At 36.5% G+C, this 24,614-nt stretch overlaps 1 protein-coding gene across 6 annotated transcripts in view; it reads left to right on the forward strand.

Annotated features, from left to right (window-relative positions):
• The window catches only part of ksr1b (kinase suppressor of ras 1b), a 55,658-nt gene extending 31,484 nt beyond the window's left edge, over positions 1-24,174 (forward strand). For 3 of the 6 annotated variants that reach the window (XM_052107006.1, XM_052107005.1, XM_052107004.1), the window contains 17 exons: positions 2,083-2,230; positions 3,463-3,919; positions 5,573-5,718; positions 7,651-7,720; positions 7,817-7,900; positions 7,987-8,048; positions 8,145-8,257; positions 9,052-9,220; positions 12,950-12,992; positions 15,644-15,704; positions 15,985-16,388; positions 17,650-17,740; positions 18,020-18,153; positions 18,523-18,654; positions 19,873-20,014; positions 21,478-21,611; positions 22,377-24,172. In XM_052107006.1, coding sequence (XP_051962966.1) covers positions 2,116-2,230; positions 3,463-3,919; positions 5,573-5,718; positions 7,651-7,720; positions 7,817-7,900; positions 7,987-8,048; positions 8,145-8,257; positions 9,052-9,220; positions 12,950-12,992; positions 15,644-15,704; positions 15,985-16,388; positions 17,650-17,740; positions 18,020-18,153; positions 18,523-18,654; positions 19,873-20,014; positions 21,478-21,611; positions 22,377-22,515 — 2,496 coding nt within the window. In that variant the 5' untranslated portion in view covers positions 2,083-2,115 and the 3' untranslated portion in view covers positions 22,516-24,172. Of the gene's footprint in view, positions 1-2,082; positions 2,231-3,462; positions 3,920-5,572; positions 5,719-7,650; positions 7,721-7,816; positions 7,901-7,986; positions 8,049-8,144; positions 8,258-9,051; positions 9,221-12,949; positions 12,993-15,643; positions 15,705-15,984; positions 16,389-17,649; positions 17,741-18,019; positions 18,154-18,517; positions 18,655-19,872; positions 20,015-21,477; positions 21,612-22,376 lie in introns of those variants that run through there. The other 3 variants (XM_052107002.1, XM_052107003.1, XR_007968798.1) reach the window with 3 other exon arrangements.
• The last annotated feature ends 440 nt before the right edge of the window (positions 24,175-24,614 follow it).

The following is a 24,614-nucleotide window of genomic DNA, read 5'->3' on the forward strand; positions in this document are numbered from 1 at the left end:
AAGCTGAGCCAGGAAAACCGTACATCGCTTTGTTTCATACAGATTACATTGCAGGAGAATATTTGTTTTAAATTTGAATTGTTAAATTAAAAGTAGACATTTTAAGCTTTCTTTAGACATATGTTTCATGTTTGTGTCATAAGTATTTGCAGAGTTTCAGTTCATTTTTGTGACGTGTTTCTGAAATATGCTCATGAACACAGAGACTGCTGAAAGCTCACCCTTTATATTTTCTTTATTTTACAAAAGCACAAGATTTTGTTGTTATTGTGAGTGTACACAAATAAAAGTAGACCCTTTGTAGTTTCTAATGATGTCTTACACTTATCTGTATACCCAAAAATGACGGAGTATTTTAAGTTGTTTCCGTTGTAATGATGGCGTCCGTCGACCCCAGAGGGTTAAACAGATTAGTGTGGATGTGGTCTAAATTAGTGAGAAAAAACAGCTGAAACCAGCCGAAGCTGGTTGGCTGTTCTAGGCTGGTAAATTGGCCTGGATTTGGAGGGGTTTTAGGCACTTTTTAGTTGGTTAAGTTAATTTAGTTGTTTTTTTTTTCAGCTGGAAGATGCAGTGATTTTCATACTAACCTAATAATATTTGCAATATCCCTTAACCTTACCCTCACAGAACCTTGTTTATGTTTGTATATATATAGCAAACAAATGCACACCCAAATCACTCATATAGCATAATGCGCGCACACAATTGAGGTTTTTCATTTTAAGTCTTTATCAAGTTTTAAATCAACATCTACCTCTACTAAACGATAGTGTCATAAAAAGCAAATGTGACCTGGAAAAAGCAATGGCTGAATCTACCATGTCATTTTGTGGTGTTTCTATGACACTTTCGGCTCACGTGTTAACTCGCATGCTCTTCAGGACTTGTAGCCCGCTATTGCAACGTTCTATCATTTGAACTACTGTGCAATTTAATTTTGCTTGAGTGAGCTTGTAAATGTAGTTGGTTATGTAATGCATTAAAGGTGTCACCTTTCAAGTCTTGCGCTATAGTAAAAGTGTTTTAATGTCAAAATATAGCCGCATTGTGTCATTAATCATGATTTGTGTCATAGGGATTAAAAGTCATAAAAAGTATTTAGCAAAAATAAATGTACAGTGTTTCTTTGAGACCAGATGGGGTATACACTATACAGCACACTGGTCTGTCTAGTCTATTTTTAGTAACCAAAAATGAATGTATAGTTATCAATATAGAGCCATCGCACTCCACAGCATCAGGTGCCCCTGAAACCACTTTGGGTTTATTTGCACTATAGAATCACACTTTTAAAATCAAAACCCTGAAAAACACTGGAAATAGGAATGTGATTCACCCCATTGTCTTTGAAAAATGGATGTTCTGCCCCTCATCTGATCCTCCGTAATGGTGCCCCTAATGTGTCCTGTTATCTATTAATTTACCATGGAGACCACACTGACCACCACTCCAACTGTTGCTGGGCAGTTTCTCAGTCATGCGTGTGAGTAACCAAGTGTGCGTGTGTGCGTGCGTGTGTGTGTGTGTGTGTGTGTGTTTGGGGTGAGAATTGAAATACGATAGAGAGATGCCAAATTGCACTGGATATTGGTTGGGTGGAGGAATTAAACCGATAGGGGTGTATAGAGAGAGAACTGGATCGTTGGCTTACTCTGGTGCCACAAGATGCTAACAGTCTTAGTCGTGGCAGAAGGATTTCAGGAGGACACAATGCTGCCTTATTTCAGCCAATCATCCTCTAATTAACATACAAACTCCTCACGGCTATCTACAGCTACATCTGGCCACTCATTGAGAGCTATGCTGGAAGTGACTGGTTTCATCCTCTCTATTTAATTTCTTGTTGCTCATCTGGTAAAGCATGGCATTGGCAATGCCAAAGGTTATGGTTCAATGCAGAGGGAACACATATTGATAAATGTATATCAGTAATAAAAATATAATGTATATTTTTAATATATGTCAGTTTTATTCTCCAGTGCTTAAACAGAAGTGTGTACCATAAATAATTGAACATACAACCACCTGTGTCCATTTCTGTCAATATGCATTCATTATCATTTTATTTGGTCTTCCCAGGCAGTGCCAGTGAAGCTGTCTCTGGATGCTCTGATGCAAATGTCCCGTGCCCAAGTGGAGGAGACCATGAAAAGACTGGGCTCCAACGGTGAGGAGTGTTCCCGCATCACCACTGCCCTCTCCTGTCTCAAGAGCGCTACTGACACAGGTCAGTGCCGAACCCTTCCTCTTTCCATTGTTTCTCAGCTGTAGACATAGAAATACATTGAAACAGACAGCATTTTCTAGAACTGCAGAGTGTAGTTCTGATTGCCAATGTATTTAGTAAGAAGTAGAGGAACCATGTTCAGACCAGTAATGTGTTGCCCTTGAGTAAACGTAGAGATTGAACTCCTGTTGCGCCGCTATGCTCACTGTTCTCTAAATAGTGGGGAATATGCTAATTAAACCTGCTAATAAACTTTTCCAAAAATTGTTTTAGTCCACAAACATACTATACGCAAATATGCATACATGAACGCTTGGCCAGCGCATTGAAAATGTACAGTCTCATTATATTTATTTGATGTGTTTTTGCATTATTGTGGTGGTAAAAGTCCTCAGAACTCAAGAGGGTCCCTTCAAATGTCTGTGCCATCAAACGGGATGTAATATTATTCAGATTGCTAGCTATAAACAAGTTGACAATTTAACTTTAGGTAACATGCTCGGCAAGATTTTCTTCAAACTGTTGCTTTGCATGGATAGTTGTTGACCTGAAAGTGAAAACTGACATTAGACGACAGTTGGTCGCTAATTGTCGCTACAGTGCCCCTTGTGGTAATGCTGAGAATACATTGTGCTGTTCAGTTGCTATATAAATTGTGTTTACGCAACAATGCTTAAATTTAGCAATGCATAACTAGAAGCGTTTGCAATCATGTACTTGCTGTAGGGCTGCACAGTTAATGGAAAAAAGTAATGGAGATTGCAATTACGGCTGCCACGTTGAACTAATCTTAAAAACTGACTGTGGCAGGGTGGAGGGCGGGGCTGGGCTGGGCCATGATGCTGCACACCCGGACCCTAATCAGGCAGATCAAGTCCGAGAGGAATAAAGGCAAACGGAGAGAGAGAGAGAGAGAACTATGGGCATCTGCCCTGTATGTGTTTGTTTTTTTTACGTTAATCATTAAACTATTATTTATATCGTCAAGCCGGTTCTCGCCGCCTCCTTTCCCTTTTACATTGTTACACTGACAATTACAGCATTCCATCTCAGTCTACATCACATGTACAGAATACACCTTCTTGATTCCTAATAACACCTTAGTTGGCTTGTTGTGAAATTCAGTGTTTAACACTCCTTCAAATGTTGTTGTGAAATTATCATTGACACGCATCAACTTCTGAATTGTCCTATAATTGCGCTCTTTTTTTTTTTTTCTTCTTTTTTTCCAGGGGGCAAGCTCAAGAAAGAGGGTATCCCCTGGATTGCAGAACCCACTCAACATGACAACGGTACCTCTTCTGACCTGTTGACCTGCCCTATACGTACATCCAGACCTTATAGTCCCAACCTCATCAGGCGTACCCCTCTTACCCCTTCTGCTGTTCCTGCCCCTCGCTCCTGCGTCTCCGTTTCCGCCCTGCCCACTACAGACTTCCCTACAGTCGTCCACACCCGCTGTGATGGGCTGATGGACCCCTTTCCATCCTCCCCGCAGCTCAACCGCTGCACATCTGGGCAGCTATCCAACCCCCCAGCTACACCACCATCGAAACGGTATGGCAAGCTTATGCCCCCCCGGACCCCACCAGCGCCCCCTCGCAAGTTGCTGAACCTCCTGCCCAACATCACACTCAGCAAGAGCCAGAGCCAACTGGCCAACCGGATAGAAGACCCCACACCCAAAAAGTATGTTCAGCATATTTAATGCACATTTATTTTTCCTTTTTTTTTAATTTTTTTATTTATCTCATCACTCACTCTGCTGCTGGGACTTAAGGTCTGGCCTTTGACCACTGCAAATAGCTCATATAAAAGAAGACAGAAGTTTATCCATTTGAACATCAGCCTGCATTCTGTCTGGAGTTTTTTTCCTGGCACAAGCTAATACTGTGTACTTGATGTCAGATTCTCAGAAATGCTTAGAATATCGCACAGTCATGCAGTTATGCTTTGAGGTGATGGGAAAGGAACATCTCCATCTGAAGGTTGTGGTTATTTAAAGATAAAATCTGAAATGAAGTATATTTAATACCTTAAAACCATGACATTAGTGCCAAAACTAACAAAATTGCTATAGGCTTTATGTATACTGTGAATCTATTGTGTGTGTGTGTGTGTGTGTGTGTGTGTGTGTGTGTGTGTGTGTGTGTGTGTGTGTATGTGTGTATGTGTGTATGTGTGTATGTGTGTGTGTGTGTGTGTGTGTGTGTGTGTTGACTTTGTTTACATATTTATGTAGTGATGAGGCAGAAAGTTCAAAATCTTCAGATAGTCACCATTCATACTCATTGTATGAAAAAAAGATGCAAAGAAAGTGAAGGGTGACTGAGGCTAACATTCTGCCTAATATCTCTGTATGTGTTCCATGAAAGAAAGAAAGTCATACAGGGTTGGAACAACATGATGGCGAGTAAATTATGACATAATGAAAAATTTTGGTTGAACTATCCCTTTAAAATGGCTCTCATATTCATATTAGATCATCACTTTGAAAATCAGTTGTTGGATTAGATTTTCCTTTAATACTTGTACCATTTGTGCTACACTATATTTTACATTGCAACTAAAATGAGCTGGCTCTTTATAAATCCATGTAATATTTTCTATAACGCATTGCACAACACTTGCTTCATGTAACGACAAGTTAATTAACTCCGCAAAATTTTTAAAAGCTTTTTGCCCTGTAGGTACGTAGAAGCATAAATGTGGTTCTTTCCAAAAATCCTCCTTGGGACGAAATGTTCTACATATATTTTTAACTCTGTAGTTCATGTTTTTCACACCGTATGTATAGCACAATTTTCTGTCTTTATGCTCCATACCAAGTGGGAGTGATCTGCTGTGTCATTTGAGATCACTGATGACCCAGTTCCAGGCAGGTTTTAAGGGGGATGATAGTTCTACTTGTCCCTCCAACCCTTCATTTAGCCCCAGTGTTTCCCGTCAATAAAAGGCTGAGGTCAGATCACTTCTCAGACTCGCTGGCGTCCAGTGCTTGATTGTTCCCACTCATCTCCTCTCTTTCTGAGCCAATAAATATGCCAAATTGAAGCTCCTCCTTGGAATATTTGTGTGAACTGAAGTCCACTGCAAATACTCCCAACCTCTGAAACAGCACGCCTGCATTTGTCTACCACATTTTTGAAATATTTGTGGTGGCATGCTGCTGATGCATGTATATTGAGTACTATAGAAAGAATATCTTTCTAGGAGGTACAGAATGTGCCATGATGAGTTAGTTCTGGGAATTCTAACTGTTACATTGCAACAATTCCAGTGAAACATCATACAGGTGGCAAAAATTGAACTTTTAAGTAATCTCGTCTCCTCTGTCTTTAGGAGTGGGAAGAAAAATAAGCCACTTCTGAATGTGCTGGTAACCGGTGCAGGTAATGGCTGGGAGGACTCGCCACTGCTGTCTGCACGTTCCCCCTGTATACTAACAAACAACCTCATTCATCTAGATGACCCTAAGGGGGTAAGAAGTAAGTGCTGTTCTTCTGCCTAGTAAAACAATATCATCACTCTGTTCCAAAATCTAGTTAGCGACCTAACTAGACAACATTTTAAAGGGATAGTTTGCCCAAAATGTTTTAATTCCATCATAATTTACTCACCCTCATGCCATCTCAGATGTCTATGACTTTCTTTCTTCTGCCGAATATTTCAGCTCTGTAGGTCCATACAATGGAAGTAAATGGTGGCCAGCAATTTAAAGGTCCAAAAAGCATGTAAAAGCAGCGTAAAAGTACTCCAGTGGTTAATACAGTCTTCAGAAGCGATATGATAGGTGGGTGAGAGACAGATCAATATTTAAGACATATATTACTACACTGTATCTCCACTTTCACTTTTACAGTCTTCTTGTGTTTTCTGGCGATTTGCATTCTTTGTGCATATCTCCACCTACTGGGCAGGTAGGAAAAATTATAGTAAAAAAGGACTTCAATATTGACCAGTTTCTCACCCCTATTATATTGCTTCAAAAGAAATTGATTCATCCACTGGAGTCAAATCGATTACTTTTATGCTGCTTTACATGGTTTTTGGACCTTCTAAGTTCTAGCCACCATTCACTCAGATTGAATGGACCTACAAACCTGAAATATCCTTTTTAGTGCTGTCAGTCGATTATTATATTTTATTTTAATCGCGATTAATTGCATACTTTTGTTGTTAAACGTGATTAATCGCATATTTTGAAAGTGCTGCTCTGCCGCTGTGGCATGTGCATCAGTGTAATGACTCCAGGCTGAAACATTACACAGGTTCCACCCTTCACACAAGAGTTTATGCTGTTTTAACGATAAGTACGTTAATTGCGCTAATTCTGACAGCTCTAAAATCTTCGCTTGTGTTCAGAAGAAAGAAAGTCATACACATCTGGGATGGCAGGGTGAGTAAATGATGAGAGAATTTTCATTTTTGGGTGAACTATCCCTTTAAGGCATTGTAATGCATGGCAAGGCTTTACTCTTGACGTGAAGATGTTCCAAAAGGTAGCCAGCAACATTATGCTGCTTTCTAAGATAACTTGTTGTGGTTCTATGCTAGCATTGCATGTATCCTTTATAGATTATAGCACTCCCATAATGCATGGTGACCGCAAAATTCATCCAAGAGTCAGGAGAAATGTTGACTATAAATATACTTGTATTTTATTCTCAACTGAAATATATCAATATAAATTGTTCAATCTAATTATTAATGTACTATTTTATCCAATGTTTATGTGTGGAATGTAATTTTTATGCTTAATCAAGTACTGCCTCATTAGCTTAGCAACAAGCTAACATCTCTAATGTGAGTCAAATCAATTTCAGGGTGCCATGATGCTTAAGATGCTGCCTTAGTAGGCAGCTGCATATGTAGGGAGTTGACACATTTAACTAATTTGGTTTTTGGAACAGAGCTAAAGCAAAGTCTTTTTTAGCAAGTCAGTCCACTAGGCGGCCATCTTTTGAAGGCTTGCAGGCAGATATGTAAACAAGCGGCATACAAATGCAGCTCCTATCTACTCAAATGGGATAAGACCAAAATCTACAAAACGGTTGGTCAAGATTAAGATCAAAGAACTTATTTTAAATCTGCATTAAAGTCTGACTACACTGGTGTATCATAAATTGTGCTTCTTTACCTCAGATAACGCTAAAAAACTTTTAATGCGGGCTTTCGAGTTGATTGACAGGTGATGTCTACATCTAAAAGGTGATCTGCTTTTTACCTGTAAGGCGGGACTTCCTATTCTACATCCATTGGTCATTTTAATTTCTCCCTTTTGTTTTAACTGCAGTGGCCTGTCTCTGTTATATAGTCTCTGGCTTAAGTTAGTCTAATGGTTCTAATGGTTGTATCACAGATAATTTATTGTTTTTGTCTCATTATTTTTTTCCACTGTCTTCTTTGCCAATGTATAGATAATGTTGCAACGCATGGAAGCTCTCCGCTAATAATGAGGAAAGATATCGGTCTAGATGTCACACACAGGTATAAACCACTTAATATTTGTCTGTTTTCCTTGTTTCATATGTCTGTTTTTGTCCTCCAACAGTAAAAATTGCTTTTTATTTGTATTCTTCAAAGGTTTTCCACCAAGTCCTGGTTGTCTCAGACATGCCAGGTGTGCAAGAAGAACATGATGTTTGGGGTTAAATGTAAACACTGCAAGTAAGGAAAAACTGAATTTCTTTTATGGAAACATGGCTGATTTCCCAGTATCTTCTTGCTCATGACTGCTTTCATCTTTTTTTTAGAGTAAAGTGCCACAACAAATGTACCAAAGAGGCCCCTAAGTGCAGAATTTCATTTGCACCATGTAAGACTTTAACACGGTACAAACAATAATGTTTTTTTATACAGTTAATGCTTTTAATTTGTAATTCATGCAAAATTCCTCTGTATGATCTTTTAGTTCCAAACAAGATCAGAAGAACAGAGTCAGTTCCGTCAGGTATCAATGACAAGGTGGAGCGGCTGGTTGAGTCTCAGCAGTATGGAACATTACCAAAGGCAATAAACAAAAAGGTATGTAGCAAACAACATAAACTTCAAACTAAAACTCAATATGTGTGCTGACTTGGTGTGATGATGTCATTGAAGAGGTGAACTCGTTTATTCTGTTTAAGTAGAATAGAATCAAATAGAATAGACTATTTTCCCATTTAGGGAAAATAGTTTTGGACTCTATGGTTGCTGTGCACAGAATACAAATATATTTTCCCTTAATGGGAAAATAATTCTATAATATTCTTTTCGATTCTATTTTTGTTCGTTATTGAAATGTTATTATTAATTTATGGTGAAATATTGAAACTGAATAGGAACAGTCATCCAAAAATAGTCTTTTTTTTTTTCATCATTTATTCATGTAATTTCAAACCATTATTATTGTCTGTCTTCTGTAACACATTGCATGAGATCTTAAAAGGTCTGATCTTTTGAGTAGATAGTGATTTTTATAACTAAGTTAAAAAAAGAACAAAAAAAGCACCATAGAAGTACCATAAAAGTGGTCCATACATACTGGTCTTCTGAAGCTATACGATAGCTTTTTGTGTGGAAACAAACCAAAATTGTCTTGTCGTTGCTCTCGATATCAAATGGCAGATCACGACTCGAAACGTTTAAAAACTGAATGAACATGTTTTATTGTATCAAAAAATCTACTCGGGCATTCTGTCTAACCTAGTTTTGTCTCTCTTATAGTATGTCCCTATTATCTTTGTAAATAAATTATTTCAGTGCAGGTCTGTAACCTTTTTAAAACCTTATATGCACCTTTTTCTAAATGTATAATAGCGGTGTGTCCCTCCCTTTAGGACCACCCTCCATCACTGAGTCAACTGGATTCCAGTAGTAACCCCTCCTCCACCACCTCCTCCACCCCCTCTTCACCTGCCCCCTTCAGTCAGAGCAACCCCCCGAGTGCCACCACGCCACCCAACCTCTCCCCTAAGGGTCATGTTGACAGTCGCTTTCATTTCCCAGGTCAGTCTTATATACATAGATGCCATGGGATCTTATGTACCACCCCACCTCTAGAACCACTTCTAATTCTACATTAAATAGGGTTCCCATAGTAATGGAAAACCTGGAAATGTCAGGGAATTTGAGAATTGTGTTCTGCAGGCCTGTAAATGTCCTGTAAATTTTAACAAAATCAAGGGAAAAAAAGATTCCGCTAATATTTCATCTAAATATAGTGCTTGATTAGAGCTTGTGGAGAACAGAATTTGCCCACCAGCCATAGTGATTGTACGCAAATCTTGTATTTATTTATTTTTAAATAGGCATTTTTAAATGTTCTTTTCTGTTAATTGGTCGAAGTGGTGCAAAAATTGGTCTGAATGAGTCAATAACGGATCAGTCTGAAGCAAAACGATTTTATGAAGTCATGGAATTTCATTGGTCAAAAAAAATTAGGAATCCTGACTACAAAATGTCCCTTTTTAAGCATAGCATTCTAGCTGTCCTCACTTGCCTGTCTTATGGAACGTTTCATAAGCAGGAATGTCCACCTTGATGAATGTATCCTAACCTTCACTGACCTATATGTCATTAATACTACTCTAATGTTCTTTAGTGCAGTTTTAAAGAAAAACTTCACTACAGATAATTGGTCTAGCAGGTTAAACCCCCTAGAATTGCTTGTTTAAACTTTTAGTGAGTAGGGTCTAAATTCCTCTGCAGTGCACCTTTTGAGGGAGCTGTTTTTACTCATGACACTGCACAGCCAGTAGAGGGGGCAGAGTGTAAACAAGTATTTTTGTTTTATTATTATTATTTTATAAATTTTGATATAAAAAATACTGTATATAACAGGTGAACTCAATTAAAGTACCAAGATGTCTGGTATCTACATTTCCCTTCCCAGCAAAGGTCTAGATAATAGTACGTAGCTTACGCAGTATCATATGGCTATGAAATTATATAATATATATTTTTGAATAGTTTTTATAAAACTAACCAACTTACCACATTGGCAGCAATAGTACTTTGTAAAAAACTAAATAAAAATAAAATTGTAAACAGTCAAAATAGTCTCTTCAAAACTGGGCAGGGATGAGGACATTGGGGGCCCAGAGACCCAGCCAAAGTAGTGAGGTCTGAGGGATCTTCTACCAAAATTTTAAAATATTTAATCTAGATTTCATCAGTCGAGGGAACTTGGATATGAATATTAAAAGATAATATCAACAGTTTGTTTTGAAGCTAAATGACAGCAGTCCAGTTTTTGTGCTTAAATATTTTTGCAGTCATAATATATATATGTATGGGACATATAGGAGACATTTTGATGGATACAAATATGGGGTTCAGGGGTGTCCCCTGAGAGAAAATTTATAATGTGTAAAAGTATAACTGGACCATTTTAATATTGTCCTTAAAGTGAGAATCTACTAAGTTACAAACAAACAATAAAAAAAATAAAATACTCTTTGTTTATTAAAATATAAGTTGGCTTTCCTTGCCACTCATCTCATGATGGCATCTGTTATTAATTTTCACAAAATTAGAACAAAAATCTGTTTTTTTATTATGAAAGGCTCCAAACATGCTGATTAATGAAGCTAAATTTAGATGTTTAAAAACATCATTTTTCTATAGGCACGTTAACTTGTCCTGACACAAACCTGGCTTAGCTGAACTGTCTGAATCACACATCAGACAGATGATGATAGTTTAACTTTGCTTCGTGTTTGTTTTCTGCAGCGTATTTAAGCGAAACTATTCTGTAGCGGTGTCTCCACTACTGTTTTTAAAAATAACCGCTCCTGCAACTACATACAGAGAATCAGGCTTTATGCTACAGATTCACTGTATGTCTCTACAGTGGGGAGGGAGGCAATGCACTGAGCGAAGGAATAAATGTGAATAATAAGTGCGTATCGCTGGACATGCCCGCTTCGCGCACGTATAAACTTATGCTTATAGAATCACTCAGCCAGGTGTCATATAACAAGCACAAAGATTAGATCTGGGTCCAGACTGAATTGTCCTTCGGTCCGGATCTGGACCGGAGTCCGCCTATTGAGTACCCCTGAATATAGTAAACATGTCAACAAATGGGTTATGTCTGCTGTACTGTTTTTGTTTTATTAATATTGTTTTAATAGCTGTAAAAACAAATGAATAAATAATATCAGCAGTCCAGTTTGCCTATGCAATGTTTGACATCTCAGTGTGTGTGTTTGTTACATTAAATAAACATATGTGATTGAAAAGAATCTGAGTAGCTGTTTGTTTGACGAATGACAACCAATGGCTGCACTCATCAGAGGAAGATTGCATTTGATGTATTGACTGCGATTAAGAGCTGTAAACTTTTTAATAGTGGTACTTTGGTGATGAGTTGGATGTATGCATTTAAAATAAACGTATTCTGTGGTTTAAAAGACTGTATGAGTAACTGTTTGAGCGAATATAAATTACAGGTGCTTGACCATTGCAGACTGTTTCGGCGCGGAAACTGATTTTAATCTGGCAGCTTGTAATGTAACTAGCTGTTGCAGAAACGCATATGTGTGACGCTACTCTGCGGGGCCCAGTTATTAAACGTCACTTGTGTGACGTTAGGTATGAAAGGGTTAACCAGGTCTGTATATTCCTTGTGTGTTGCAAACATTGTTCTCTCTGTCCTGCTCATTAGCTGCCTACTACTTTCAGCATAGACAATAATTTATGGTCCCTGGTGAGTTAACACCCCACATTTATCAAATCAAATCCCTTTATTGTCATTCAACCATATATACAAGTGCAACAGTGGGTGAAAATCTTGGGTGCGGTTCCAAGCAACATAGCAGTATGACAATAAAAATAAACATCTGATTTGTACATAACACAGTGTACACATCTGTTACACGACACAATATACACCTAATTATATACAATATACAGTGTAAGAAATAAGAAGATTGTATAAAATAAAAATACACTCCCCGCCCCTAGTGATCAGTGGAAATAATATGAAGTGTTAACATTCAGCTGTCGGTTGATAGTCAGTTGCCAGTGTTTTATTAAGTGAAGTATAAAATGTGAGTCCAGTCTGAGGCTAATAAAGCGCGGTGCTGATATATGTATCGCGATCGATCAAGAGTTCAAAAGTCTGATTGCTTGGGGGAAGAAGGTGTCATGAAAGTCAACTGGTGCAGGTCCTGATGCTGCGATAACGATTTACTCTTTAGTTGTGGTGTTTAGATTTCTTCGTCAAGTTGTCATTGACTTTTTGAAGCAATTTAGCTGTGCTTCTAATCTAGAGTGTCTGATGTATGTTTTAAGATTAGCCGCTAATAGTGTTTATACTGTGTTGTGTACGCCTTCTGCTGGCCATATGTGGAAATTCCTCTCATTTTTCAATTCTCTGCACTTCAAGCTCTCTTTGTGTCTGCCTATTGTGTTGTGCCGAGAGAATATGTAAAAAAAAGTTTAATTTATTTTTCAAGTTTTGCTGGCCACTACAACAGTCGTCTTAGACTTAAGGTAGTAGGATGTGGCTATTTGGCTGTCTTATATTGAATAAAATAACTTATCTATGTCACTCACTGGAGTCTTCATTTAATGCTGAGAACTATTTTGAAAAAAAATTATTAGAAATAATAATAATAACTAATTGGTGCACCTTTAAATGTAATCTGAATCTAATCTTTTGGTAGTTAATAGACACATGCTTATGGAATCACTAACCGAGGAACTAAGAAATCCCTTTTTTCCCGACAGATGTATCTAATTCTACGCATTCAGATGGCTGTTACAACACAGGGTAAGATGAGAATTCTCACTGTATTTCATAAGTACTTCTAAAAGTGTTTTTTGACCCAGGGCAGTAAAACACAAATCTCACTGCTTTTAATTCCCCATAGCACTATGTAATTACTATGCATCAGTGGCGAGGCCAGAAATCTCCATGTGGGTGTGCCGCTGTTCTTTACCTTCCGTCTAACTTCATTGTGAAAATTACGAAGCTTAACCCTTTCCTTTGACGAGTCAATATTTGCTCATTTACAAAGCCTAATACATACTGTAGTTGCACAATTACTGGTACAAAAACAGTCATTTGTAGTATACGAATAATTTAAACAACGATGAAGTTAATTGTGAGTAATTTACCTTTAATAGGTCATAGTGATGTAATGAAAAAAATTAAATGGCCATAAAATGAAATGAAATAATATAAAAGTTTAGATGCAATATATATATTTATATTACACTATTATACTAGCCACTTTTAATTCCTCCAGTTGTGCACAAGTGTATCTTCTGGAAGCCCATTTCCACCACAAGAAAATAGAATCGTTCATTGGTAAATTTAAATTATGAGATACAAAGTCGTATTGTTATGATAAAAAGTCATAATTAAGAAATTACAAAGTCAGCATTTTGAGAGAAAATGTCAAAATTCTTAGAAAAAACAAAATCAATATTTGCGACGCTAAATCGTAATTATGACTTTTTATCATAACAAAATGTTTACTTTTTAATCTCATAATTATGAGATACTAAGTCATCATTTTTAGATAAAAAAATAAAAATTATGAGATACTAAAAAATAATTATGAGATTAAAATTTCAAAATTTTGAGATAAAAAGTAAAACTTTTTAAATAACAAACATAAAATATTAGATAAAATCAAAAAATATATATATTTAGTTAGTTCAATCAAAATACTATTAATTATCAGGAAAAAAATATATATTTGGTTCAAAAAAGTTAAAAATATTTTTATTTTTTATGCTTTATTGGCAAGACAAATGATTGTACATTTCATATTACAAAGCAATGGCAGCTTAGCTGCAGGAAAAGAAATAGTGAAAAAACAAAAACGGTTCAAAACAATGTATATAAATTAAGAAAAATGTCAAAAGGCAAAATATACAGCCCCCTCATGCACACATGTGTGCAAAGAGAGAGTGCCAACTTAAATGGGACAAATGAAAATGATGCACTTGGTTTAAATGGCATTTAATGGCAAATACGCACACACAGAATGTAAGACGTCTTTACAGAGCATGTCAATATAAATACAAAGCCAAATCTCGAACATTTAGGCAGGTTAGAAATCCCCAAAATAGGATGTTTTGTCACCTTATGACACGTATGTGTGGATTGTTTTGGATGTTAAGTACCTCATATGCAAAACCGCAATGTCATGCCATCTACAGAAACCTCTAATGCACTCTCTCATTAAAGTAAAAAAAAAAATCAACAAAACATTCAATTCACCATAATCATATAAACGTTTTCTGATTTGAAATAAAAACAAAACATTTTCAACTATATCTATAACAGGAATATGATGATTATCATGCATGTGAGCTAGCTGCTGTGCTACAAAATGCAGTTTCTTTTTATTTGCAACTATTAGTGTATTCCAGTTAATGGGTGGACTAGCCGTCAATCTGGGTGGACCAGTGCCACCTTGGACCTTTTGTGGCCTCACACCTGCTGTGCATGTTTGCGAACGGTAGTAGTGTCACAACACATATTAGTTTATTTTTTCATCAAAGTTTTCAGCATTTAAACTAAGTTAATGCAGAACCTATGTGACGGTATTGACCTCCAGTAAAATACCCACATGAGTTCATATGCTTCAAAGAAGCGTTAATTTTTTTTTTATAGATATGTAGATGTATATGTAGGACTGATATTGCTATATGGTGGCCCTAAAAAGTATTTGGACTCTTTTGGACTGCTAAATTACTAAGTCTTTATAAATGTCTAACTGTTAGATGCAAAATATCAAACCAAGTGGCATCTGCAAACACATTATGCTAAATTTCACTTTTCTAATGCAGCCATTTTTGCAACTTTTAAAATGTTAGTTCACCCAAAAATTTAAATTCTCTCATCAGAATGAATATGTCATCTCTGTAGGTAGATACAATGCAAATGAATGGTGCGCTTCAAAGGCCTGATCACCATTCACTTGTAGTGTTTGGACCTACAGAGCTGAGATTTTCTTCAAAAAAAATCATAATTTGTGTTCAGCCGAAGAAAGAAAGTCAATACACATCTGGGATGGCATGAGGGTGAGTAAATGATGAAAGATTTTTAATTTCTGGGTGAACCATCCCTTTTATCCAACTGGTCCCAACTGAAGTCAGTTCCCCTCAAGTTCATCATATTACATGGACATGCACAAAATTTGACAACCAGAAGTGTCCAATAATTCTTGTCTTCATTTTAAACAAAATATCTATCAGCTTATAATTTGAAATATTAATAATAAACTTCTTGTTGTTACATGTTTTGCTTGAGAAGTGTGTTTGTGCTATATTGATTATCTAAAAATATATTCCACACTTGATATGTAATCTAATCCAAGTGTTGTTTAAGTGTACTTTTTGGCAGCAATGTAGATAATTGGATTAGGCAAAGACAGCTGTGTATAGCATGTCCTCTTTCCTATGTAGAGAAACAGACCACGTGGATGGTAACATCAGCCAGCAGTCAACAGGCCAAAGGGAAGCTGTGGTGAGTGCTGCAATTTAATTGAATGGAAAGGGCATACGATTTCCTGTTTACAGAAGGTCACATTCTTTTGGAATATGGCTAGTGACACTTGCCTATAAAGAGATAATATCCTTTTTTAATGTAATTGCTTGTATCACATCAACATTTTGAATCATGTAAAATTTAAAAACATAATCGGCATACTTTGAATAAGCAAACATCTGTAAAGCCTAAAAATGTTAAAAGGATAGTTTAAAAGGGAAACAGTAGGATAAATATGTTTATTATATTCGTGTTTGAGGATGTGGATTGTGAGGAAGAGCCGCAGGGGGAAGAGGGCGGTCAGGAAAGATCGGGAGATGAAAGTGAAGGTGATGAACTGGATGACCTGCCCAACAGGGGCTACTGGAAGAACTACATCGCCCGTAAGGCTAGTCAGACCAGCGTTTACCTCCAGGAGTGGGATGTGCCTTTCGAGCAGCTGGAGCTCGGAGAGTTGATCGGTAAAGGCCGATGGGGGAAGGTGTACAGGGGCCGCTGGCATGGAGAGGTAGCCGTTCGCATGTTAGAGATTGATGGGAACAACCAGGAGCACCTGAAGCTGTTCAAAAAGGAGGTGATGAACTACCGGCAAACGCGACATGAGAATGTGGTTCTGTTTATGGGGGCCTGCATGAACCCACCCCATCTAGCCATCATCACCAGGTTAACCTCTCTGAGTTATTTTTATTTTTTATTTTAAAGGGATAGTTCACCCAAAAATGTAAATGCATTCTTATAATTTACTCACTCTCATACATCCCAGATGTGTATGACTTTCTTTCTTCTGCTGAACTCAAATTATGAATTTAAGATATCTCAGCTCTGTAGGTCCACATGATGATGCTAGTGAATAGTTGATCAGACCTTTAAAGTTCCAAAAAAGACAAAGTCAGCGTAAATGTAATCCATACAACTCTAGTGGTATAATCCATGACTTCTCAATCGATCCAGTTGATTTTGGGTGAGAACAGACCCAAATATACCTCATATAAATATAAATAGAACTATTTTCTCTGTACATCTTGCCATTGCAGTCTCTAGGCACGATCATTATTTCTAGCTCTTCCTAGTGCTTGATGCATATGATGCACTAGATGGTGCTATAGGAATTGTAATGGAGCTTGAAATCATGATCACCAAGGAGACTGCAGATGTCAAGATTTATAGTGAAAAATAAGTTATATTTTGGTCTGTTCTCACCCAAAACCAACTGGATAAACCACTGGAGTCTGATGGATTATGTTTATGCTGACTTTATCTGCTGTTTGGAGCTTCAAAGGCCTGATTACCATTCACTTGCATTGTATGGACCTACAGAGCTGAGATATTCTTGTAAAAATCTTTGTTTGTGTTCAGCAGCGGAAAGAAAGTCAAGCACATTTGGGATGGTATTAGAGTGAGTACATGATGAGAGAATTTTCATTTTTGGGTGAACTATCCCTTTAGAGACCCCATAAAATCAAACATGGAGTTTTGTGGATTTTTGTCTATATCTGTTACCGATAAAGCCAACTATATGCTAGTGTACTTTTAAAAGTTGACAAAACTAATCATTATGCATTTAAAAATGTATCCTTCTCTTTACGGGAAATGGACCCAAAATTTGAATGGCTGCTCTTGCACTCAACAGATTTTCTTCCAGTCAGATGCTCTCTAAAATGAGAATGCATAATGCAATCGGATCGCAAGTAGCAAACGTTTTACACATGTATCAAGTACAGGAAATACGTCAACTGTGCTCAAGATGCGATTTCATGGGATCCTTAAATGAAAAGATGTGTATTTAAAAAAATGCTTTTTTAATGTGTAAAACTCAAGTATGAATTTAATTTCATATACAAAGATATATACAGTAAGAGCATTTTTGTTTGTCTCAAACTGGGTTTTGATTGTGTTTGAATGTATTTGTGTTGTCGTTCCACAGCTTCTGTAAGGGACGAACACTGTACTCGGTTGTCAGAGACTCTAAACTTGATATCAACAAGATAAGACAAATCGCCCAAGAAATCGTAAAGGTATGTGGCACATTGAATTCTTAACAAAGCCAGCGTCAGCTTTAAATCATCAAAATGTAATGACTTGCTTCACCTCTGAAACAACTAGTTTTACGTAAATGTATACAGTGACCTTTCACAATCCAATCAATTCCTGATGGATAAAGTCAAATCCTGCTCTACCTTTTCTTATTGAATATTCTTATTCACTTGGAAATGTGTCACATTAAGGAAGTAAAATGGGTTGTGAACACTGTTTCTTGTTGACTTTAACTCTGTTTTGTTTTTTGTTTTTTAAAGGGAATGGGCTACCTCCATGCAAAGGGAATTGTGCACAAGGATTTGAAATCCAAGAATGTGTTCTACGATTCAAACAAAGTAGTCATTACAGATTTTGGCCTGTTTGGGATGTCTGGAGTGGTGCAAGAGGACAGGTAGGGCACATGTATTCATTCATTGCAGTAGTGTACCAGACTAAAATATAGACTAATAGATTCTCTTATATGCTTAGTTGAAAATGATGTCATAATTGTCTCACTCATATGTTGTTCTCATTTTTGTGAAACGAAAAAGGAGAGTCTCAGTCACCATTCACTTTAATTGCATATTTTACAATGAAAATGAATGGTGATTGATTCTGTCATTCTGCCTATTAGTGCCTAACATATACATTTGTGTTCCATGAAAGAAAGTAAGTCAGAACAACATGAGGGTGAGACTGAATTAAAATTTTTGGATGAATTTGAATTATTCCTTTTAAGAGGTTAATATTAACGTGTGTGTGTGTGTGTGTTCAAGTGTAGGCGGGAAAATGAACTGAAGCTGCCACGAGGATGGATCTATTACCTTGCACCTGAGATTGTGCAGAAGATGAGACCAGGAAACCAAGAAGACTGTTTGCCCTTTTCAAATGCTGCTGATGTTTATGCTTTTGGGTAAAAACCACAGCTCTGTTTTCCCATATCTAGCATGTCATTCACATGTTGGTTTGGGTGTCAGTAGCAGTGTTCCAAATGAAACACTATGCACTTACACTATATACTATGCACTCAACCATGTAGTGTATGAAGTAAAGGTTGACTGATAGTGGATTTTTCTGATACCGATAATTAAGGTGGTGGAAAAAGCTGATAACCAATTAATCGGTTGATAGTTTTTAAAATCGTTTATTGAATGTTTAAAAAATTTCATAGTCTTTCGTTAAAATGACGAGCAAAGACATTACAAGAGTCCAAAATGAATCAAATCCCAGATGCAGTTAGTTCAATCAAAATACCATTAATAATCAGGAAAGAAATAATAATATTTGGTTCATAAAATATAAACATGCCTGAAACACACTGGGGACTCTTATTTTGAAATTACAAAGACTTTGCTCAGTTACAATGCTCTGTTGTTAAAATACTATATCAATTTATAGACATTTTCATTATCTAATCAAAACAACAAAATGCATATTGAACTGAGGATAAAAATATGAATTCCAAATTGAACACAATGTTTTTAACCAAACGGAAGCATTTGCCGTATTGCAGCTGGTGGAAGTAACTTTTCAAGGTCTTGAAATAAAGCTTTAGCGCATTAGCCAAACTCAATTCAACACTTGTATCTCAATTAATGTACATATTCACACAGCGTGGGGTAGGGCTGGGCCCTATATCTAGGGCTAGGCCTGATATCTCGAAAATACTCGCCATGTAATCACGATCATTTTGCTGAGCTATATATTGATTATCATCAATGGGTTGAAAAATATTTATATATCTTTTTTGTAGCCAAATCACCCAGCACTAGCGTGGGGTAATATAAAAACATTCAACTCTTTGAATATTTGTTTAGCTAGTTGCCATATTAAGCGTTTTTTCCTTTGTAGAAGTATTGTACATTATCTGGGTACTTGTAGTACACTTCTTGTTGCCTTTTAGGTGTACTTCTTGCACAACTTGTTATTATGTAGAATAGTGCAGAAGTGTGTGTTTTGGGATGCACCTTGAGATTCTTTTCTGCTTCCTTTTTTGTATTTATTTATTAAAAGACATTGTAACCATAACTGAAAGCCTTTATTCCAACTTGTATAGTTTCAAAAACAAATTACAATTATTTTTCAAGCCATTGTTTGGATGATCATTTGACTTTGTGCATTTTTGTCTCAGCACCATCTGGTATGAACTTCAGGCCAAAGACTGGCCCATCACCAACCAACCAGGTGAAGCTTTGATTTGGCTGGTGGGGAGCGGAGAAGGCATCAGAAGGTTGCTGTCCCAGAAGGGTACTAGCTTGGGCAAGGAGGTTACAGTAAGTCCAGGCCAGATACCATGGGGCAGCCCACCAAAAATGGACTTTGTTGACCCTAGGGCAAGGGTGCCCACACTTTTTTGTGTGATGATCTACTTTTAAATGACCAACTCAATAAGATCTACCAACTAAAAAAAACACAGTTTCATTTAAAATAAGAAAATGCTTGTTGGGACTGCTGCATGTATCCCTACATGGAATTCATCTTCTAATTAATAAAAAAATATATAATAATGTTCAATGTTGATATCATTCAGTTTTAAAACTAAACCCAAAACACCTACAGCACAATAGATTACAATAGCCAGGGCATTTACTTTATTCTGATGACTTGCACTGAATGAAATCAGACAGTTTTGACTAATCCGGGCAGTAGCATTGCAATTTCATGCTGTGTTCTCAGAAGTCCTTGGAAGGCGCGTATGCGCAAACCTAGTTGTCATGGCAACTGAATAAACAAAACCTCGCCTGGTCAATATTTACTCGTCAAGTGCAAGTCAGCCAGTAACTAAAAGAAGGAAAGACATGATATTTATTTTTATTAAAATTTAACGAAAGTTCATTTAAAAATTTTGTGCGATCTACCAGCATTGCCTTTGCGATCAAGGTATTGGGCACCCCTGCCCTAGGGGGTTAAAAACTATTCTGTCCAATTATGATCAATGGCTACTGTTGCTGTTTCTATGTTGTGGATCATTCCTAACTATAAGGCAACTAAATCACGTTGCCAGTGATTTATTTAATTACAAATGAATGGTCTTGATTGACCTATATGATATTAAATTGGGAATTGTGGGAAAACTAAATCCCTTCAATGCAAAGTAGTGACACTACTAACTTGACAACATTTTTAGTATTGTGACAGTAGATCTACTGTTTTTTTTAAAAATAGTAAAGCTTTTCCCGTATCAGTAGTGATATAGTATGACAAAATGCCATTTCACACTTTTTGTCACATTGTATTGTGCTCTCAACTTTACATTCTAGTGAGCTGATGCAATAATGAAACACAATGTCTTGCTTGTTCATAGCACTGTGAAGTCTAATTCAGTTTAGCTTGTTTGGCTGATTTACAAGTTGTGGCATTTTACGCCTTTTTGGTAGCAAAATGTTTTGTTAAATGCTACTCATCACTATAATTTTAATCTAAATGTATCTGTTTATTTTTATATAATTATTTTATATAAATGTTTATTTTTATATATAATGAGAGAATTTTCATTTTGGGGTGAACTATCCCTGTAATACTGATTATATTAGATTGTAAAAAAAAAAAAAAAAGGCCTCCCTTCATAGTTTCAGTGTAGTTAGACACTTCTTGTTTGTAAATTTTAGTATAGCTAACTACTTTCTCAAAATAATCAATTTACTGCTGTTTATAATGTACAGTATTTATTAATATACATATGCTTACATTTTTATACTGTATATGGTCTAATGTGGTCACCATACTCACTCTGTAGGAGATTCTGACTGCCTGCTGGTCGTTTGGGGTGGAGGACCGGCCTACATTTACTCTCCTATCAGACCTACTTGAGAGGCTGCCCAAGCTTAACCGCAGACTCTCGCACCCTGGACACTTCTGGAAATCTGAGGAGTATGTATCCTAAGCTTGAACGCTGACATGCTTCAGACTTGCTACCCCTTTTCCCCACTGGGCAAAAGAGCAAACTCACCTGGAGTGTGGTTTTGAGAGCATGGAAACTAAACAATTGCTTGGTTTGAGCCTTGAGTTTTGTTTTTTTAACCTGAGCCTTTTTTTAACCTACTTAATTTTAGTATGTGATTCGTAAGGATGCTGTGCATAGAATTAACAGAATTGTGTGCTGCTGTGTATTCACTCAAACATTGTTTCTCATGGTGCAGGAAATAGATTTTGAGAACATACATGACAATAAGTGGCAAATGAGTGTATGTTTGTGCTACCAAAGTGTTTGCAAATATGTGTAATGCTCTGCCTTCAGCGAATGCTCTTTTATTATTCACCATTTATCAATTCAAGGATCAGATGGTGAATCTTATATACTAGTACACTTTGAGGAGGTTTGTTTGCCCCAGTATCTGGCCTGTGGTCAGTTATGCACCTCTATAATATAGTTAATATATTGTACAAGCCCTGATAGAAAATAAAATCATAATGTCTCTGTGTTTTGTCTCCGTTATTTTTCCTGTGGCTCCCTTACCTCACCTGGGAATGGTTTAAACCTGTGACTTTTCCTGTCTTCGCTTTGATGCAACGACCTCCATCTTCATTCCAAACTCTTCCAAATCTTCAATGATCTCCATATCATTTTCCATGTCGCTATTTCTCTGTTCATACTCTCCCTCCTCTCTTCTGTTTTCTGATTGGCTGAATGTTTAGTGCATGGCATCATCACTGTCTGCGTGAGCATTGTAGCCAGGGCCTCCGTTCTCGCTGTCCCTACATGTACAAATACAATGGTGTGTGCATAGATGCAGTTGAAAATAGCTTGGCAGCTTCATTCAAAGAAAACAACTGAATCTAGTTTGATTCAGTTATTTTGTTCAACAGTTTCTACACTGCAAAAATAATTATTTTTTTAGCTGAGCTTATGATAAAGACAGTGTCATACAGATCCTTGCAATGTTCACATACATGTTGTTGTTTTGTTTTTTTAGCATTACCTGGAAATTGACAAAACTAATTGTAGTCCAATATTTAGTGTCTCTAAGCCTTTTTAACTTGGGTTTATATGTACCTATTGACTCCTACTTTAATGTTTAGCTATGTAATTCTTGCTAATCTTGAATCTGTGAGTAAAAAAAAAACATGCCTTCGACTACTAAGTCTGCACTTTAATTATTTTGCAGACTTGGTGGCATTGTTTCAGATTTCCATTTTGTGTGCTGTGCCTCTGTGTCAATGGAATGAGCTCTCCCTTGCTGTCTGCTTTAGTCAAATAGACCAGAACTGATATTAGTGCGATCCACAAAGCATTGTACCCAACAGTACTTTCACAGGTATGAACAAAATGACCCTCCATTTTCACATAAGTGAAGTCTACTTTCTAATCTGGCCACATTCAAGGTATTTGTTTAAAATTTTTGCTCTGAATCAGGACTGGTACATGTTCTCTGACCTAGCAAGCCCTACCAAGAGAGATAAAGAGCCTAAGAGAAGAGAATAAAAAAAATGAAAGATGTTTTTTGACTTAGAAGGACAATGTTCAGGAACTTGTTTGATACCTCTCATTTGAGTTTGTGTTGGTGTGTCTGAGTGCGCATGTGAGCAAAGTTTTGAGTGATTTATTTTGTTATAAACGATGAGAGGACATTTGATAAAGATTGCAGTGACTGTTCCCTTTACAACAGACAACTTAAATTAATTTTGAATAGAGATCTGATGTTTTATTTATTGCTCAACAAAAAATGTATATATTTGTATAGAATTATGTTTTCTTCAGTATTTTAAAAAGGTACTTTTCTCCTGTTGTACAGCTCTTTATATACAAACTTAAAATGTACATTTGTAGAACGAGATTATGGTTTTAATGTTATGTATGAATTCATACATGTTTTTGTTCATACATGTTTTTGTAAAGCTTGTGGCCACTTGTCTGTAAACACAGTTATTTTAACTCTGAAAAAGCAATAAACATCAAAGATGTCTTTCTGAGTGAGATTGGGACTGAGCAATATATAAAATAAAATATTTTCACATTTTCAAGATCTACTGTACGTGACGCAGATGATGTACAAGGTCATCCATTCATCCCATATGTAGCAAGATTTTGAGATTAGTTCTGAGGTTAGACTTGTTTGCTAGCGTTAAAGGGGATAGGCAAGGAAGACCTTTCTCTTTAGTCCATCACAGCGTGCTTCCTTTCTTTTCTGCAAAAAAGGAAAAGAAAACATGAATAATTATGTACATCTTTCCTGTTTATCTGGTTTGTTTTTACAATGGGTTTCCTTTGAAAAATATAGATATGTTTGTTCATTTGCATTGAGTGATACATACAGTACTGTAGAATATCACATATTGCACTTAGAAGGCCTACTATATTTCCAAAAACATGTTTTCAATTATAGAAATGCAACAAATCAATTTCTCTACTTTCACTTTTACATCTGAATGCCACATGTGCTGCCTGTTTAGTTTCACTTTCAAGTCAAGTCAATTTTATTTGTATAGCGCCTTTCACAACACACATCGTTTCAAAGCAGCTTTACAGAAGATCAGCCATTAACAGAAGCTAAAACTGTAATGTCTATAATGTTGATGAATCATTGTGTAATTAGTTAAAATACAGTTTGTAATCATGTTTAAAAATAAGTAATCAAATAAAAATTGTATTAATAACTCCAGTGAGCAAGCTGAAGGTGACTGGCAGGGAACACAAAACACCATAAGATGTTGGTTAATGGAGAAAAATAACCTTGGGAGAAACTCACTGTGGGGGCCAGATCCCCTCTGGCTAACATAATGAATATAATGCCAATATTACTTATGTATAGTTAAAGTCATGGTTTAAAATAAAAAAGTAAGCATTAAGTTCATAATACTAATATATATATATATATATATATATATATATATATATATATATATATATATATATATATATATATATATTAGTAT

This window comes from Xyrauchen texanus, chromosome 36 (genome assembly GCF_025860055.1).
Source record: "Xyrauchen texanus isolate HMW12.3.18 chromosome 36, RBS_HiC_50CHRs, whole genome shotgun sequence".
In the NCBI taxonomy this organism is placed as follows: domain Eukaryota; kingdom Metazoa; phylum Chordata; class Actinopteri; order Cypriniformes; family Catostomidae; genus Xyrauchen; species Xyrauchen texanus.